Source organism: Halichoeres trimaculatus, unplaced genomic scaffold (assembly GCF_033239565.1).
Source record: "Halichoeres trimaculatus isolate MK-OKI-2021-1 unplaced genomic scaffold, fHalTri1.1 fHalTri1_scaffold_1, whole genome shotgun sequence".
NCBI classification, from domain to species: Eukaryota; Metazoa; Chordata; class Actinopteri; order Labriformes; family Labridae; genus Halichoeres; species Halichoeres trimaculatus.
Genome location: NW_027437179.1, coordinates 39,832,848 through 39,850,776, shown reverse-complemented (window position 1 = coordinate 39,850,776; position 17,929 = coordinate 39,832,848). Strand labels below are relative to the sequence as shown.

General features: G+C 38.8%; 3 protein-coding genes across 8 annotated transcripts in view; 2 read left to right on the top strand and 1 right to left on the bottom strand.

The window, feature by feature from the left end:
* Positions 1-3,736, top strand: part of ippk (inositol 1,3,4,5,6-pentakisphosphate 2-kinase) — a 37,426-nt gene extending 33,690 nt beyond the window's left edge. Inside the window, exon 14 of the mRNA XM_074673780.1 lies at positions 1,493-3,736. Coding sequence (XP_074529881.1) covers positions 1,493-1,736 — 244 coding nt within the window. The 3' untranslated portion in view covers positions 1,737-3,736. The remainder of the gene's footprint in view (positions 1-1,492) is intronic.
* Positions 3,737-4,597: 861 nt separating this feature from the next.
* cenpp (centromere protein P) overlaps positions 4,598-17,929 on the bottom strand; it is a 132,957-nt gene continuing 119,625 nt past the window's right edge. For all 4 annotated transcript variants that reach the window (XM_074673792.1, XM_074673818.1, XM_074673809.1 and 1 more), the window contains exons 7-9: positions 6,513-6,592; positions 6,326-6,417; positions 4,598-4,944 (exon numbers count right to left, since the gene is read on the bottom strand). In XM_074673792.1, the coding sequence (XP_074529893.1) occupies positions 4,814-4,944; positions 6,326-6,417; positions 6,513-6,592 (303 nt within the window). In that variant the 3' untranslated portion in view covers positions 4,598-4,813. The remainder of the gene's footprint in view (positions 4,945-6,325; positions 6,418-6,512; positions 6,593-17,929) is intronic.
* ecm2 (extracellular matrix protein 2, female organ and adipocyte specific) overlaps positions 14,723-17,929 on the top strand; it is a 34,194-nt gene continuing 30,987 nt past the window's right edge. Inside the window, exon 1 of one of the 3 annotated variants that reach the window (XM_074673757.1) lies at positions 14,723-15,138. The gene's annotated coding sequence lies outside the window, so the exon portion shown is untranslated. The remainder of the gene's footprint in view (positions 15,139-17,929) is intronic. The other 2 variants (XM_074673748.1, XM_074673738.1) reach the window with 2 other exon arrangements.

Below are 17,929 nucleotides of genomic sequence, written 5' to 3'. Positions count from 1 at the left end.
AATAAATTCAAAAAAAGCAATTATAAATAACTAAATAACTGAATACATATGGATCAATTATTTTTAATTGAGATTTTCAAGATGCAAAATAATAACAGTAATTGTGCTTGTGAATTTCCATAAAGAAAACATGACAAAAACAAAAAAAAAGAAAGAAAAAAAAAAAAGAAAAGAAAAAGATACAATAGAGAGAAATTAAATAAATTTTAAAAATAATTTATTTATTTTTTTAAAAAAATTTGTAAATAACTAATCTACTGACTACACATGGGTCAATTTTTTTTTCATTGAGATTTTCAAGATGCATAATAACAGTAATTGTGCTTGTGAATTTTCATATAGAAAACATAATAAGAAAAACTAAAAACAAAAAACAGAAAAAAAACAGAAAAAAAGACAAAAAAAGGAAAAAAATACAATAAAGTGAAACCAGGAAATAAATGAATAAATAAATAAATTAAAATTTTATACATCCGGGTATAATTAATATATATGGGTCTTTTTTTTAAGTGAGATTTTCAAAATGCATAATAACAGTAATTGTGCTTGTGAATTTTCATATAGAAAACTTGGTAAAAGCTCTAAATAAAACAATAAAAAAGACAAAAAAGGAAAAAAATACAACAGAGTTAAATAAATAAATAATTTAATAAATTAAAATAAATAACTAAATAACTGAATACATATGGTTCAAACCTCAAACTGTTGGTAATGGTTAATATAAAACCTTTAAAGCACATGAACACACAGCCCAAAGTGCTCCACATAGAACAAACAACTTGTTTTTTCTAAAACTGACGTTTTCTAGAAAAAAACCCCAAACCATAGAAAATAAAAGCTACTCTGTTAGCTGATACTGAAAATAATCTTCAGAAGACTTAGAGAGTTCAGACCTCCTCCTAGCATATTGTGATTGTCGCCAACACTTCAGTCCTACTTTAATGTTATACTCCCTTTCAGCAGACTGTCTGCTACAATTTGGTGTTAGCTGCAGGTTTGTACCATAATTTGTTTCCTGACAGTGTTGAAAATTATGAAGACCCAGTACATATTTCATATTCCAGATCTTAGTATCCAGAATATTGCCAGGATCTGGATCGTACTTTAACATCTGTCAGAAATTATGGTGACCTTGTCTTGTATTGTTTTGCAAAGCAACCTGCCCGTTTCTGGTGGAGTTATAAACACATATGGTGAAAACAGCCCTATCTCACAGTGGTTTAAAAAAATCCAAGATCCAGACGGTGATCCAGATCACCTCCAAGATTTAATCACTTCTTCCTTATCCCATTTTGAACATTTCCTGAAAATTTCATCAAGATCTGTTTGTTAGTTTTTGAGTGGTGTTTGTAATACCTGATTTAGTCCACAGGGAGGAGCCAGAGCTCCACTTAGCAGGTTTAAACTGAGCAGAGTCAGGTCTTTATTGAGAGAGCTGCGTTTACCATCCTCTTGTTTTTTTAACCCTCTTCATCTTCTTCTCTGTTTCCAGTCAGAGACGTCTCAGAGACTTCCTCTCCCCCAGACCTCCGGCCTTCTCCTACTCCGTCTCCATCCTGGATCTGGACCCCAAACCGTTCGACAGCATCCCTCGCCAGCTGCGCCTGGACCAGAAGATCGTCTCGTGCTACCTGAGGACTGGAGGCTCCTTACAGCGAGGCTCTCTGCCGCCGCTCCCCGCCATCTTCACGCCTGCAGAGAGGGAGGAGTGCACGCTGCTGTTCCATCCTGTGTGACGGAGAGACGCCGCGCCGCAGCCTCCAGCGTAGAGAGAAGAGGGACGCCATGTTTGACAGAGAGGTTTAAATCATGAGGAACTAGAGCTGTTAATCCAAAACTTTACCGCTGCACTTTGTCTTCACTCCACTCACGCCGACGGCTTCCAGCTCGGCCCGGTCGGCTCATTAAATATCTCCAGGAAGTCGCTCCAGACTTCCAGATTCTTCTGTTACTGATTCTTTAGTTTTCGTGTCAACATGGCGATCGACCTCTCGCTCCCGTCAGGACGTGAATCCCAACGCCGCCGCTCAGCTCTGACTCGTATTTATTAGAAATCTCTTCGTTCTCACCGGGTGGTGAGCGCAGGGATTCACCTCCTGACGGGACTCAGAGGTCGTTTCACAGCTGCTGATGGAGGCACAGGAAGAGGAGGGGTGTGATGTACGTATGATGTCATTTCCTGTAGGTCTGCGGGGCCTCAGGGACAGAAGGGTTGTCTGTGGTACCCAGAATCCTTTGCAGACACTTAGGAGCAAAGTAGGAAGTCTCTGAAGGTCACATGTCTGCAACTTCCTTTTTCTTTGAAATCAGGGAGGAGCTTAACGTCAGTAAAGGGTCAGTTCACTCAAATTTAAAGGGTTTTTGAACAAGTTACAGACCAGAAAACGAGGCTGGATTAAGAAAATCTGCATTTTTAGACTTTGAACTGCAACAATCCACATCTCGTGTTGGTTTAAAAGTTTATTGGTTTAAAGATTTTCACCAAAATTTGACGGGAGGATGCATGGGTTGAGAAATTCAGGCCCAAAAAAGTTTGAAAACTAAATTTTGTTGCAGATTGTTTTGTTTTTAAGCAGGAAATCAAGATTAATCTTCAAAAAAATAAAGACAGTGAGACCTTTGTTACTCTTTGACGCCAATAAATTCACAAAATATCAGTTAAAAAAAAATTTTTTATGCCAAAACAACAAATGCTGAATGTTTTGCTTCTGTTCAATCAAAGCACAGAATGTCAGAAAAGCAGTAAATGAAATAAATATTTTACAGATAATTCTAGCGTGTCTAAAGGTGTCATCGCTAAGCTAACGTGAAAGCTAATCCATCAATATTTCCGAACCTGATTTGAATAAACTGACCCTTCGCCATCCAGCCAGATTCTCTGACCGTTGCAGCTCGGAGACGTTTCCTCGTCGTTTCCTGACCTAAAAACCAGTTTTTAAGTTCTCGTCAGATCTAGATTCTCCGGGTTTTGCTGGAGGAAAGAAGTCGTTTTTAGGATTCGTCTAACCGTCTAACCCGGTAACTCAAAGCTTTGTGAACGTTCGGTGATGTTACACGTCTTTACTGCAATAACTCGTTCCCGATCAAACCACAGGTTCGTGTTTGTGAGCGCACAGAGCAGGAGGAAGTGAAATCTCGAGGAGATGATGATGATGATGATGATGATGGAGTAACAGGAAGCTCGCCCTGCTGGGTCTTTGTGCCAAAAGTGGCTTGGTGTGTGTAGGTGGTGTGTGTTTGTCCATGTGCCTAAATGTTCTGGTAGGACTGGAGGATGAAGTGTGTGTGTTTTGTTACAGGCTGCGTTTCACAGCACAGACGAACGTCGGAGCCGCTGTGGGCGCAGCCGTCGACTCTAACGTCCCTCAAACGTCAGACGACCTGACGCCGAGTCGTCCGGTGTTTGAGGAACGATGCGTTCAGGAGCGCTGGGAGTTTTTCAGAAGACGGTGAGACTGGAGGAAGACCGTCTCATCGTCGTCTGAACCCCGCAGCGCTCACACAAACTGGTTACACTTGACTTCTGTTTCTGTTCGCAGCGTCCGCTCTCCAACTTCACCGACCAATCACACGCCTGGAAAAAAACACACTACAAGACTGAAGCCTGAGGCGGCAGAAAACGCTCCGGACAGATCAGATTAAAGCGACCAAACCTAGCATAGTGGCTAACCCAAAAGGAAAAATACTGAAAGAAATAATTCAGGATTATTCTGATCACAGCAGAAACTTTGAATCAGAAAGAATATCTCATCAATTTTTCTTAAAAAATAAACTATAAAAAAAAATTTGAGCTGACAAAAGTTCAGAGCTTTAATTCCGAGTGGAATCTGGCGCCCCCTTCTGGAAAAAAGTGAAAATCCCATAACCTTAAAAATCTGTATTTGAATCGGGTCGATCCAGTTTTCGATCCTGGAGAAAAATCTGAACGAGAAACCTTTTTTTGTCCCGTCTGTGAGCCACCAGGCGATGGCGCTGTGGTCACTTCAAGGTCAAACACTAAAATAAAAAACTTTTCTTCAGTCGTATTTTTCTCAGAGACGGAGAAAGTGAAGAGTTGGAGAGTGGATGGCGGCGAACTGAACCAAACACTGTTTGTTTTGATGAATCAAGGATGAAACGGGCAGCAGAATGAGAGACGAGGCAGTCGACCCTTTTCTGAAACTTTCTGATAGACCGACTCCTTAAATATTATTCCAACACCAAAGCATCAGCTCCACATTTTCATCCTGGATTAAAACTTCACTCACAAAATATTTAATTTTCTCTTTAGACTTTACTAAGTCCAGGAAAAGAAAAAGGAGTTTAACTGTCATGTTTTAACTTCAGCTTAAAGTCGACTCTCGTTTTTGCAGAAATCTCCTAAAAAATTTGAGTTCAGTGACAGATTTCAGAGTGAATCACATGAAACAAACGTGTGGAGCTGATGAAACCTCAAACTCCATCCTGACCTCTCTGCCTCGACTGATAGAAGCCGGCCTCTGATTGGTCGACTGCCTCCTCCTCCTCCTCCTCCTGCTGCCCGAGCGTCGTCCTGCAGAAACATCACAGCACTGTGACCCCTTCAGAAAACTGCGTGTGTGTAAATATCTGGGAGAAGAAAATATTTGAGAATACAAAGGCGACACTGCTGTCTGGCATTTTGTATTTAAATTATTTATTTTTGTAGATTTTGACCAATGAGCTCTGCTGTCACAGACCGAGCAGTCAGGCTCTTTATATTGAATAAACATTTCTAAGCGACTAAATCACCCCAGTGTGTGTGTGTGTGTTTATTTTAACATCAGATTTAAGGTTTAAAAACAAAAACAAAGACTCATGGTTCTTCTGACAGGCAGATGGATCTGATCACAGACTCCAGGGCGGCTTCAGGTCCCAGAATCCTCAGCAGGCTCTGAAAGGCCTCAGGAGCGCCCTCTAGAGTGTTGGAGGGAAACAGCTGCAGGGCTGTAGAGACGGTGAGACACAAATGTGATCTTTAAAACCAATTAATTCTGAAAATAATCAACAGATTTATTCTCAGTTGGAACAATTGTTAATCCCCTTTTATAAGTTTTTATAAAGTGATTCATCAGAGGAAAAAAATCTTCTTTGTCTATTTAAAAAAAAAAAAACACTGATTTTTTTTTTTTTTTTGAGGAATAACATTTTCTTTCAGTAAAGCAGAAAACAAAAAATGAAAAATCAAACGGCCTCCAATTGCCAGTTAATCCACTACACAGGCTCAATAGTTTCTACTATCTCTGAAAAATGCACACTCTAGGTTTTCTGTTTCTTGACCACAGGGAAACCTTCAAGGTATTCAGTGAAGGCCTAATAAAAAATATTGAAAGAATTTTTGTACTTATAAATAATTATTTTATTTCCTTATTTTGTTTTATTTATTTATTTTACTCACTGAAATCATAGCAACGAGTTTTATATTATTTTTATAAACTTGTCCTGGCAAACAGTGGGTTGATATAACTAAATGGAAAATGGACCAATCACAATTTTCCTTTTGATGGTATCTGGGTAAATCAGCGACACCTTCTGGCAGGCAGGGCCTTCAGTAACTGCAACGGATGCCTGTGTAACTCAAGCGAATGTGGACACAATTTGACAATGACAGCTGTCTTAGCCAATCATATTTTGTTAAGTTGTGGGCGGGATCATTTCCTGTCATCTTCCGGGGATTCGCGAATACTTAATGGAAAGTTAACCTGACGGCAGCTGGAAGTTTGATGCACATCTTACAATTAAACAATAAACAGCCTTAACATCTGATACTGAGTATATATCTGGCTTCTCTCATTTCATTTAATTCAAAGAAAAAAAGTAGAGAAAAGACGAAGAAAAAAGAGACAAAATAAATGTTTGTCACTCAGGATTTACCTGTGATTTCTCATATTTCTCTGTTTTAGTTTTTATTTTTAAAGTGATCTAAAAAGATGGAGTACATTATTGTAAGGAGGATGAGGCGGAGACACCAGGAGAGTATACAGTATATCACTAAAGGTTTGCACGATTTAAACACAAATTTGTGCGTACGCGCTGTTCGTGAATGAGGCCCGTTGTGAGCATAGTGATTGATTTTAAGTTGATTTTTTTCAATTTTATATCTTAATTTTTTAATATTTTGAAGTTGTGTTAGGTGTTGCAGTGTTCAGGCACATGATAAATTTGTAATCTCGCAAAACTATCAACATACTGAACTTCCATGTCACATGATTCTGGCTATTGTTTTTATTTCTTGGTTTGATTGTTTATTGCCATGTGTGGTCCCATGGTCCTACTGACGGCCCAGTGGCTGGGGCCACGGTTCCCACTGAGTAGTGAGACATCTCACCTTCCTCTGGGATCTTTGTCAGCAGCTCGATCTTTGGAGTCACTTCTCCCTCGGTGGAAACGTTGACGGACCAGTGAACAAACAGGACTAATCTACAAACAAACAAACAGAAACACTCGGTCAGAGTCAGGGGGAGAGGAATGACGGTGACACTGATCTGACTCAGAATAAAAACGTGTTTATTTACCCAGGAAGCTCTGGGTGATTCAGGGCCATGACCTCTGAGCTGCTGCCCCCAGGGAAGGAGACCACTGCTGGGTACTTGTTCTGCAAACACACAAAGAAAGAGAAGAGTTAGTTATGTTTTCTCAGTCACTGAAGGCAGTGTCGGTCTGAGCCATAGACTGTAAATTTAAAAAAAAAAAAGGACGTCATCTTGCTCGCCTCATAGTGAGAGCCACTAAAACTGCTCCCCCTGGTGGCTGGCTGCAGTATAGGTAAAAAAAAATCCATCTCCTCAGTCATTCCAGATGGGCTGTGGTCAAACTTTAAAAAATTAATACACCTCATAGAAATGTTTCTCACGTCTGATTGTTGTGGTGAGTTTAAGATATCATTTGGCTGCTTTATATTCACGTCCCTTTTTTTTCTGAAGTTTAGCTTTCATTAGTTATGAGAGGTTAAAAACTAGGTTTTACGTAATGTTATGGGATTTTTGGCTTCAAAACAGTACAATGGTTAAAGGCGGAGCCATGTTGTCCACACTATATACAGTCTATGGTCTGAGCATGCTCAGTGTGGATCTGAGGCCATTGAGCCACGTTCATTGCTATAATACAGGGGTTCCCAAACTTTTCCCAAACTCAACCTTTCTCTGTACTTGACCAATCATGGTCCTCCAATCACGACTGTTATTCTCCTTGGACAAACTTCATCAGCTGTGATCAAATGATCAACAAATTTAGACAAGCTTTGTTAAGAGCTTTTTTGTTGAATGCTCATTCTTCAATATAGTTTTTAAAAGTTTCAGTTTTAATTTGAGCCTCTTTTTTTTTTTTTGCAATATTCAGTTTGAAATAATGTTGGTTTTACGTAACTATTGATCTTATTCTACTTTTTTTTACAGGTTGGTTTTTAATTCAAATTATTTGACAAATTCCTCGGCCTTGTTCAAGCTTTGTAGAAATGTTTTCCAGTTCATAATCTGAGAATTTAAAATTTATTTTACAGCGAAGGACAGAAGGAGACAGACCATCACATTTAACACACTGTGGTCTGTCACTCAAATAATTCGAGTAGTTTGTTTGACAGAAAATTATTAACATGACAAAAATCCTGAACATGATACTTCAAACTTCTTTAAATCATATTTCTCGGAGATTTAACTGAAATTAATTCACAGACACCTGGGGAAGAAATAAGGGACAAGTCAGACCTGAAAAGTAAATCTAAACTTGGTCTTTGTACGATACAGGAAGTTTGGTTATTTATGAGTTTACTATTATTTGTTATGAGTGTTTCTGTGTTTAATTTGATGTAGTGCTGAGATATAACCAAAAACTGACACAGAAACCCTAAATGAGGCTTAAAGTTTTAAATAATAAAGGTGCTCAAAGTACCAATCCCTTTTAATTTTGAAACCCTCTATCTAGGTCTACACCCAGACAACATCAAGGGCTCTTCCCAAAGATATATATTGGATATTCTGTTAATATCAAGTAAAAAAGCGGTCACTAGAAAATGGTTGTCAACACACACTCCCACAGTAGGAGACTGGATTGAGGTAATCCACAATATTTACACCATGGAGAAACTCACTTTTACTTTAAGGCTTGAGCAACAGAAGTTTAAACATTATTGGAAATCTTGGACTACTTGTGCATCTTCATTAAACTGTACTACATCCAAAATATGGACATGGTGACCCTCTCCCCCTTGAGAGTTTGCTAGTGTTTGTTTTTGTTGTTAACTTTTGAGCTACTCAATTGTAAATAGTTCATTCTTGTTAATCTAAGTTTTTCTGATCAAAGAACATATGCAAGCAGCTGGGCTTAAACACTGAACCCTCCATTCTTTTCTGTTAAGAACTTTCTAATTTCTTTATGGTCCAAAGTACAATGAGGTGTTTTTTTTTTTTTAATGTATTATTTATTATTTATTATTATTTTTTATTATTATTTTTTTTTTATTATTTATTTATTTATTTATTTATTTATTTATGTTGTGGTTGTTTTACTTATATCATTATCTTATTTCATTTAATTATATTTAATCTAATTCAATTTTATCTTATTTTATTTATTTATTTTTACTTTTTATTCATTTTCCCAACCAAAATTACACTTTAGTTTCTCAGTTTTCAGTATAATTGTTTATAACCACAAACTTGGATATATGTCTACACAGAAACATATTTGGTTTGGACTTGTTTGCACTCTTTCATTCTTTCATTTTGTGTGGGAAGGGCCTTAGACATGCCAGAAAGTGTAAATGCACATTTTTTTATTACGTTACTGCCCCTGACTTTTTAATTTTTGATACAAAATTTGCTTTATTTATCTTCTTTATTTCATTTTTCTTTTAAATTGCTTTAAAAAAAAGTTTTTTTTTCTTTTTTTTTTAAAATTTATTTATTTATATATATATATATATATATATATATATATATATATATATATATATATATATATATATATATATATATATATATATATTATTTCTACCACATTGTATAACAATGGTCTGAAAATAACAGTTTATATCTATTTTTTTTTTTTACTGTTTTTCCTTATTTCTGAAAAATGAATGTAACTTTGTCGAGCTGCGAAACATATTTTAATTTTGCATTGAATAAAAAATTAAATATTAAAAAGTTTTAAATAATGGAGTTTTCTGGGTCTGAGAGGCAGAAATATAATGTTCACATATGTGGACACAGTCTTTAGAGGATAAAAGATGTATCTTTTGGCCTCTGGGGGGCACTGTGATATCTGTTTCTGAACCAAACCACTGAGACTCACTCATCTGACGACAGGTTTGTACATGAAAGCAGCACGAGACGGTACTAACGAGCTGAGAGGAAACGAGAGGAGTGAGTATTTTGAGGGTGAAGTGAGTTTAAAGCTGAAGTGTTGATAAATGAAAGAAAGCTGCTTCAGAGTCCGGTGGAAACTCTCGTCTCAGGGACAAAACAGGAAACACACGTGAACTTTAAAGCTCCTGAGCGACGTGATCCATCTGTGCTCGGTGTCATTAAGTCTGAAGGTTTGATAAATGAGGAGGTTTATCTGATGGTTTATCTGATATGACGTCGTTTTCTAAACTGAAAACTTTATGCTGTGACCCAAAAATCATCTGTGAAGAAAGTCAGAAACACACACTCTGCTTTTTCTTTCTGGTGTGTTTTAGTCGTCGGGGGTGTGTCGACAGGTGAGGGGTGTCTCTCCAGCTGATTCAACTTGGAGGTATTTGCAGTTTTGGGTGTGTGTCTGTCGGTCGTCTGTAATCAAAAGTTTTTTTTCTTCTACAAAGTGAACTTCAAACAAACTGGAGGAGTTTCCTGTTTCCAGACTTTCTGGAAGGTTTTTTTTAACAGACGCACAAATCCTGAGATTTATATCGACCCAGCTCATTATTCTTCAGTTTCTATTGGTTCTTTATTTTTTGAAAATCATTGCTTCTTTCTTTTCTTTTTTGAGATTTTTTTAATTAAATCCTGATCCCACAACTTTTTTTAAAAATTTAATCTGAACTAAACTTGAAGCTCCTGGGAGAAACTCTCTGTTTGTGTAGATTTTGGCGCCTCCTGTGGACAAAGCAGTATCTCTTTAATGATTTTATCCAATGCATAACCGTTTGTTTTTGTTTGTTTCTGTAAATACAAACCTCATGCTGCTTTCTTTGGACAGTTAAATAGGTTGAAATGGTAAATGTCAAAGCAAAAAGCATGATCAGCAGTTTCACACATTGAAATAACTCAAAATACTGAAATAAGCCCTGTTTCCACCAAGCAGTTCGGTTTGGATCGGTACGGTTTGGTACGGGTTGGCTCGGTTAAGCCAGGTCCTGTTTGCGTTCATGTAGGGAAGTCTAAGCTACTACAAGCTGCTGCAGCGTCCAATCAGAGAGTGATATCTCATATGGGGGCGTGTCTGTCAGAGAAAAGACTTCCGCAAACCCAGCTCTCAGGTTTTCTCGATGAACTCCTCCGAGCACAATTATCACTTTAGGACATTCTTCAAAAGCCGCGTTTCCACCAAGCAGTCCGGTTCAGTTCAGTACGGTTTGGCACGATTTGGTACAGTTAAACCTGATCCCGTTTGCGTTTTTACAGCAAACTGTGCCCTCTTGTGGTAGGCGGCGTGTAAGCTGGATGCTGGAAGCCGCAGCTGTTAAACAATAGCGTGACGCTGTAGCAGCACGACACAGTGTACCCCACTATTAAATCCAACGAAGAAGAAAAACGCAACACAGTAAACAAAGAGCATAGATGAAGACGTGCAGCATTTCGTCCTCTCTGTGATTGACATGTAGCTCTTTGATACAAAGAACAATCAATTTTAGTGTCAGAGAAGACTGTGTGCCGCCAGGAGAAATGCAGCAGCTGTTACACAGGAAGTGATGATTCTTTTGACCAATCAACAGTCTGCAGTGTTGTAGCTCCACCTTCCGAGAGTGGATCGGTTCAGTCTGGCACCCTTACAAAAGGGTCTCAAAAAGTGGGACGGCTCGTCTCGATTATTTTGGGATCTGTCCTGGGATACGTTGGTGGAAACGCTGCAAAATGCACGCCATACCGAAATGAACCGAAACGAACTGAGGTTAACCGAACTGGTCTGCTTGGTGGAAACGCGGCTAAAAAATGTGACTCAGAAAATCTTTCCGGTGCCACAGAGGACAGAGGAGAGAGGAGGCCTGAAATTGTCGCTTTGAGACGCATTCACAGTTTACCCCGCTAATAAATCCAACGAAGAAGAAAAATGCGACACAGTAAACAAAGAGCAACAATGGAAGTCATACAGCAAGTCGTCTTCTTTGTGATTGGCATGTGGCCAATAAAACTTTGTTTCAGCAAAGGTTGTGCGTCACCAGGAGAACTACGGCAGCTGCTGTCACACAGGAAGTGACCATTCTTTCGACCAATCAGCAGTCTGCAGTGTTGTAGCTCCACCAGTCTAGCACCCCTATGGAGGGATGGTCTAGACCACCCGTAAATGTTAATAAAATTTTATAAGCAGAAACCCAACATCAAGACAAGATAAGGAGTCTTATCTTATCTTAATCCACCATGAGTACAGGACTTCGCAGCATTTGGACAGTTACAATGGAGAGGAAAAACTTCCCTTTAACGGGCAGAAACCTCGGACAGGACCAGACTCATGTTAGACAGACATCTGCCTCGCTTATCTCGGTTATTTGAGGGTCTGTCCTGGGATTTGTCAGTGGAAACGCCGTAAAATGTGTGCCGTACCGCTGAACTGCTTGGTGGAAACAGGGCTGTAGTCAACTTTGTCTTTGTGGTCGTTTTTGCTTTCTATGTTACAGAGAGACACCAGCACTGGAAAAAATCTGTTTTATAATCAGCCAAAAACTTCTCACAGGAGCTTTAAAGTTTTACAAATTAAGACAGCTAAAAAAAACAAGATAAGAACTTTATAGAAGCATTGAAACAAAACTCTACCACGTAAGAAACTAGTTAAAATCTCTCAAATTTCGGTTGTTTCAACATTTCTGCAAGTAAACAAACTTGAATACAGTCTCTTGTGTGTAGTGTTTCATCGTTTTCATCTATGTCTGACTGTAGCTGGAGTCAATTGTAAATTCACTGGAAATATGTTTTATAGTCAAACTATAAGTGTGTGACAGCCAGGTTTTCTCCATTTGAGTCTTTATGCCATCATGACTTCAACACGTTTGTGCAAAATGTTGAGAAACTCTTTATGAATCTGGGATAAAGTATCAGATTCATCAAACAAACCACAGATAAAGACAAGTCAGGACAGACTGAGCTGAAACATTAACTCTGTCAGTCTAATGAGCCTGCAGAGTCTTGCTCTGGTTGTTTTTCTTTCTCTAAGCCGGAGTCACAGTCGACATCTCTCCACATTAAAGAAAACGAAGCTCTTTCTGATTTCTACTGTAAACCCCAAAGAGACTCACAGCAACTTTATACACAACAGTTTTCATCCTGATTAAAATCATCACAGTGGAAGATTTCAGCTCCACTGTTTACATCAGACGGTTGTTTGTATGGTCTGATGTTTACATTCACTGACACAGCTGATCAGACTCAGTGAGCTCAGTGAAACTCAGAAAAGAGACTCCATGTGGATCGTTCTCTTTTAGCAGAGAAGGATCAGAGTCAGAGAAAACTTTTTAAGTTTCTAAGGTCGTAGAGTTTCCCTCCTGATCAGGTAATGAAAATGCACTCTGGGAAATGTTTGAGTTTAAATGTTTGGCTTCATTTGAACTTGAGCATTTTGTAAACTAAACATTGAACAGGCTTATCAGAAGTTTATCAGGGTCAAGGGTTTTTGTATCTGCCAGAAAACTGAAGCATGTTGATTTTCACATCCAGTGATGGGGAACAAAATGCTTTATGACTGGTGCCAGTTCCTTAAAGATGGTGAAACAGGAAGAAGCAACAGCTGGTCACCAGGTACCTCAATGTCAGAGGGTCAAATCACATTATTAATATAACCAGAGTGGATTGTTGCTGCTCTGTCTTTTTTCCCATCACTCATTTCTGAGTTAGTTTATGTTCCTCATGGTTATTGGGTACAATTACACAAAGGATGCCCTTCCTGACACAAACAAATCAAGTATATTTGTATATATACTTATATTTATATATGTATAGAAATCTATTTGTAAAAAGAAACTTATTATTGTACAGATGGGTCATTTTGTGTGTGGAGTAACAACTAGGAATGGACAGTACCGATATCAGATATCGGTATTGGGCCGATACCAGCCTTTTTCAGCAGATCCTCCTCACCACTAGTTGCTGCTGTTTAACACCACAGCAAATGTGCGTCAGGTCCTGTTCAGACAATATGAACTAACTAGGGAGAGTTAACAGTTAAACTGTTTTATTTTTCACTTTAGTTTACTTTAAAAAATACTATATATATATATATATATATATATATATATATATATATATATATATATATATATATATATATATATATATATATATATATATATATTCAAGATTTATACAAAAAATCATCGGTACTCGGTATCAGTGAGTACTCAAGAGGGAGTACTCCTTGTGGCATCAGTCTGCACAAAAAGTGGTATTGAACATCACTAATAAGAAGCTATATGTATGGAAATATATATGCAAAAAAAAAATATCTGAAACATAGGTGAATTTATGTAAACTGGCAACTGTGTATAAATGTATAAACATGTATGAATGCGAAAAAATATATACATGCAATATTAATATAAAATTTGTTTTAAATTTTATTTAATTTTTAAAACATAAATTTAGATTTTTATTGGCAATTTTGTTGCGCTTGTTGCAATGACAAATATAGTTCTACTATAAATATATATGTTTTTTAAGTTACTTTGTTTTGAATATGCAATATTACATAACTTCCCATTTATAAATAATAATAAGTAAATAAAAATTTAAGGAAACCAAATTTTAATGAAACAAAGGAAAAAAACAAAAAAAGTTAATGTAATATTTGAAAAGGAGTCAGCAGAAGCACAGAAGCATAGCTTGTTAACCCTCACACTTTTATCTAAAAATGTTATCAATTATAACAGTCTTTACTTTTGTATATAAGCACACTATCACATTTTAGATTTTATCTGTTAAGAGCAGCACTGAAGAAGTAGGTTTAAATAAATAAGTTTCTACTTCTTCCTGCTCCTTTTCAAGCATTGAGCACGTTTTTTCTGTGGATACACTTTTGTCTGACAACTTTTCCTGTTTGTTCATTTCTTTTCTGGTCTTAAGAAATTAAGTTTTCAATTCAATTCAATTCAATTAAACCTCCTCTTTTATCTGAGCTAGGGACCAACACAAGTGACTAACGACTCTGAGAGGCTGAATCAATGCGGCTGAGCCTTCTGAGGTTCAGCGTCGAGCTTGGTTTGAATTCCCAACTTTTCGATTGCAAGATGACGACTCTACCACCAAGTCACAGCGCCCCCTGGAGTTATGATGCTGTGTGATAAAGTTAAAACAAAAAGGGAAAGTACGTATAATTCTTGTAAGCAGTTTGATCAGGGGTGGAGAGTTTTTGAATTTATCTTTAATAAATGTGACCTTAAAGATTTGTGACTTCAAGGTTCTGGGTTTGATACGGACAGTGTTCCCAGACACCAAAGTGGGATGTTTGGTTTTTCTGTGACCTCTGACCTCTCCTCCCCTGAGCCTCCTCCTCCTCCCTCTGAAGCTCCTCTCTCAGTCTCACTCAGAAATCATCGTTCTTCATATTTTACTCTCATCTCATTAAACTGTCAGCTGTGCTTTCACTTCCCAGCGCTCATCTTGTGATTTCCCTTTGTCGGCGTGCTTTGACTGTCGTTCAGAGATATCCTGCAGCACATTGGCGTTGTCCTCGCTCAGACGGGGAGACAGATGTCAGACCTGTCTCACTCTCTGTCTCTGTGCTCTCGCGCTCTCTCAGTCCCAGTACAAATCCTGGCTTTCCTCATCGCTCCATGAGCCTGCTCTGCTCGCTCCACACTCCCAGACACACCGAGAACACGACACACACGCACACACACACATCACTGGATCATCACAAAGGGACACACACCTTTCCTGGAGCTCCAGCAGAACCAGAGGAGGAGGAAAGAGGGAGGAAGAAGTTGGCCTCGAGTCCTGCAAACGCCTCAAAGTGCTGGTAAAGTAGAGTTAATGTTTGTCCGTCTGTCTGTCTGTTAGCTCCGCCCCCTCTGTCTGTCTGTCTGTCTGTCTGTGTGCGCTGAAGGAATCTGTAAACAGCTGATTGAGTTTCCACAGACAGTCTTCTCCACAGGCCGAAACAGAGCATCAAAAACCAGAGATGGTTTCATCGTTACTTGAAACCCGATAAGGATCATTCTGGATCTGGAGTCCAGTCCGGACTTAAAGAAAACAAGATTCTAAAACCTCTCATATTCAAGGACATGACTTTTTACTGTAATGGTTTTTATTCAGCGTTCAACATCTGTTCCCTGATGATTTTCTGATGTGTTTAAGAAAATCTGAGGAAGAGATGACGATGCTTAAACTGGACCCAGACGAGTCTCCTTAAAGAGGGTTTAAGCTTTTTATATGACATGCCATGGGTTCTGGTTGTTTCTACGTAGTATTCAAACTATAAACAGAATATTTCAGGTTTAAGTTTTAATAATATGAAGAACAGACTGTGTCTCCAGTAGGATTTGATGGTGTGAACATGAAGCAAATCTGAGCTTTACTGAGTCAGCTGAGTTTGGTTTATGGATGTTCGACACCACTTTTTTCAAACTAATATAAGCTGTACTTTTGCTACATACAGTTTTGATAAGTGACAGATAATTTTGAACAAAGGCAGCACAAACACAAACAACTCTGAGTTTATGATTAAAAAAAAGATAGATAAACAAAAGTGCAAAAAAACTCTTAACAACTTGTCAAACTTTTAGTAATTTTTTAAAAATAAACTGAAGTTCAATATAAAATAGTTTAACTGTAAACTCTTCAAGGACCTGATGCACATTTGCTGGTGTCAAACTGCTGCAATGTAGTGCCAACTACTGGGGAGGAGGACTTAAGTATCGCCATCACGAGTACCGAAACCTTAAATTAAGGCCGTTCTTGGCCTGATACCGATCCCTGGGACTCGCCCGTTCCTAGTTTTGCCAGTTTTTTCAGTTTGTATCTTAAAGGGGCTGTGAGGAGTTTGAAAGTGATCTTGTAAAAAGTCTCCTTTCTAGATACATGCCTGACTGTAATCTCACACTTTTTATTAGCACCAATATTGCTGGTTACAGGTTACTTTAAATTGCTGCTTAGCTCCTCGATCGACCAGGGCCAGATTGATTTACGGCACGTCTAGCCGTGTTTCCACCAAGCAGACCAGTTCGGTTCGTCTCGGTACGGCGTGCATTTTGTGGCGTTTCCACTGACTTATCCTGCAACAGATCCCCAAATAACTGAGACGAGCCGTCACACTATTTGGGATCCTGTCGTATGGGTGCCAGCTTTCAGAAGGCGAATGGGTGCCAGACTGAACCGATCCGCTCTCAGAAGGTGGAGCTACAACACTGCAGACCGTTGATTGGTCAAAAGAATCGTCACTTCCTGTGCGACAGCGGCTGCATTTCTCCTGTTGCACACAGACTTCTCTGAAACAAAGTTTGATTGTTCTTTGTATCAAAGAGCTACATGCCAATCACAGAGAGGACGAAATGCTGCATGTCTTCATCTCTGCTCTTTGTTTGTCGGGCTGCTACGGTGTCACGCTATTGTTTAACAGCTGCGGCTTTCAGCATCCGGCTTACACGCCGCCTACCATGAGAGGGCACAGTTTGCTGTGGAAACACAAACGGGATCAGGCTTAACTGTACCAAACCGAGCCAAACCGTACTGTACCGAACTGAACTGGACTGCTTGGTGGAAACATGGCTTTAGATTAAGGCTGTTACCAATACCTGGAGCCAGTACTCACCCATTCCTAGTTTTGTTTTTCTGGTCTTTACCTCTTTGTACGACTGGCCAAAAGCCCCGTTTCTACCAAGCGGTCCAGTTTGGTTCGTTGAGATACATTTTACGGTGTTTCCACTGACCAATCGCAGGACAGATCCCCAAATACTGAGACGAGCTGTCCCACTTTTTGGGACCCTTTCGTAGGGGTGGAGACTAAACCGATGCGATAACAAAGAGCCACACCCCAATCACAAAGAAGACAAATTGCTGGATGTCTTCCGTGCCAGAGGGCATGGTTGGCTGTGGAAAGACTAAGCTTAACGGAGCCAACCTGAACCGAACCGTACTGATCTAAAGCGGGCTGCTTGGTGGAAATGGGGATTTAGATGCCAAACAAAGAGGAACGATGATCAATGATGAAAGACTACAAAACTTTCTGGACGGACTTCAAGGAAACAATATAAATTTGATATTCTGATGGGGACAAAGAGGTTAAACTGTGGGTTAGTGAAGGTGAAAAAGACACCTCCAAGTTATCACAGATGCCAGGATAGAGAGGATCTTGAAGATTTCTACATGAAACTCAAAGTTTTGAAGAAGATCACTGAAAAAAAAGGAAGCTAGCCTCAAAGGAGCGAGGGAAATGTATAAAAACTGATGATCTGAACTTTAAACTCTGTTGAAACTATTTCTGAATGTGCTCCAAAACTCACTCTAAGTGAAAGACGTTGATGTGGAAATTGCTGCCTTTGATCCTAAAGAAATTCTTTGAACTTTCAACAATCCTTGGAAACCCATCGTTGTGTTTGACACCCCAAAACCTGAAGTGAACTAGAATCTAACAGGAACCAGTTTTGGAGAGTCTTTACTGTGACTGTCACTGACTTCATACACACATGTAGAGTCAAACTCCAGTCGTGTTTTGTTGTGAGAAATCTAATTATTTAGTCTGATACTGACAGAAACAAACAGACATGAAGGCAGAGGAAGAGCTCAGTCTAAACACAGTCTTAGTTTCATTA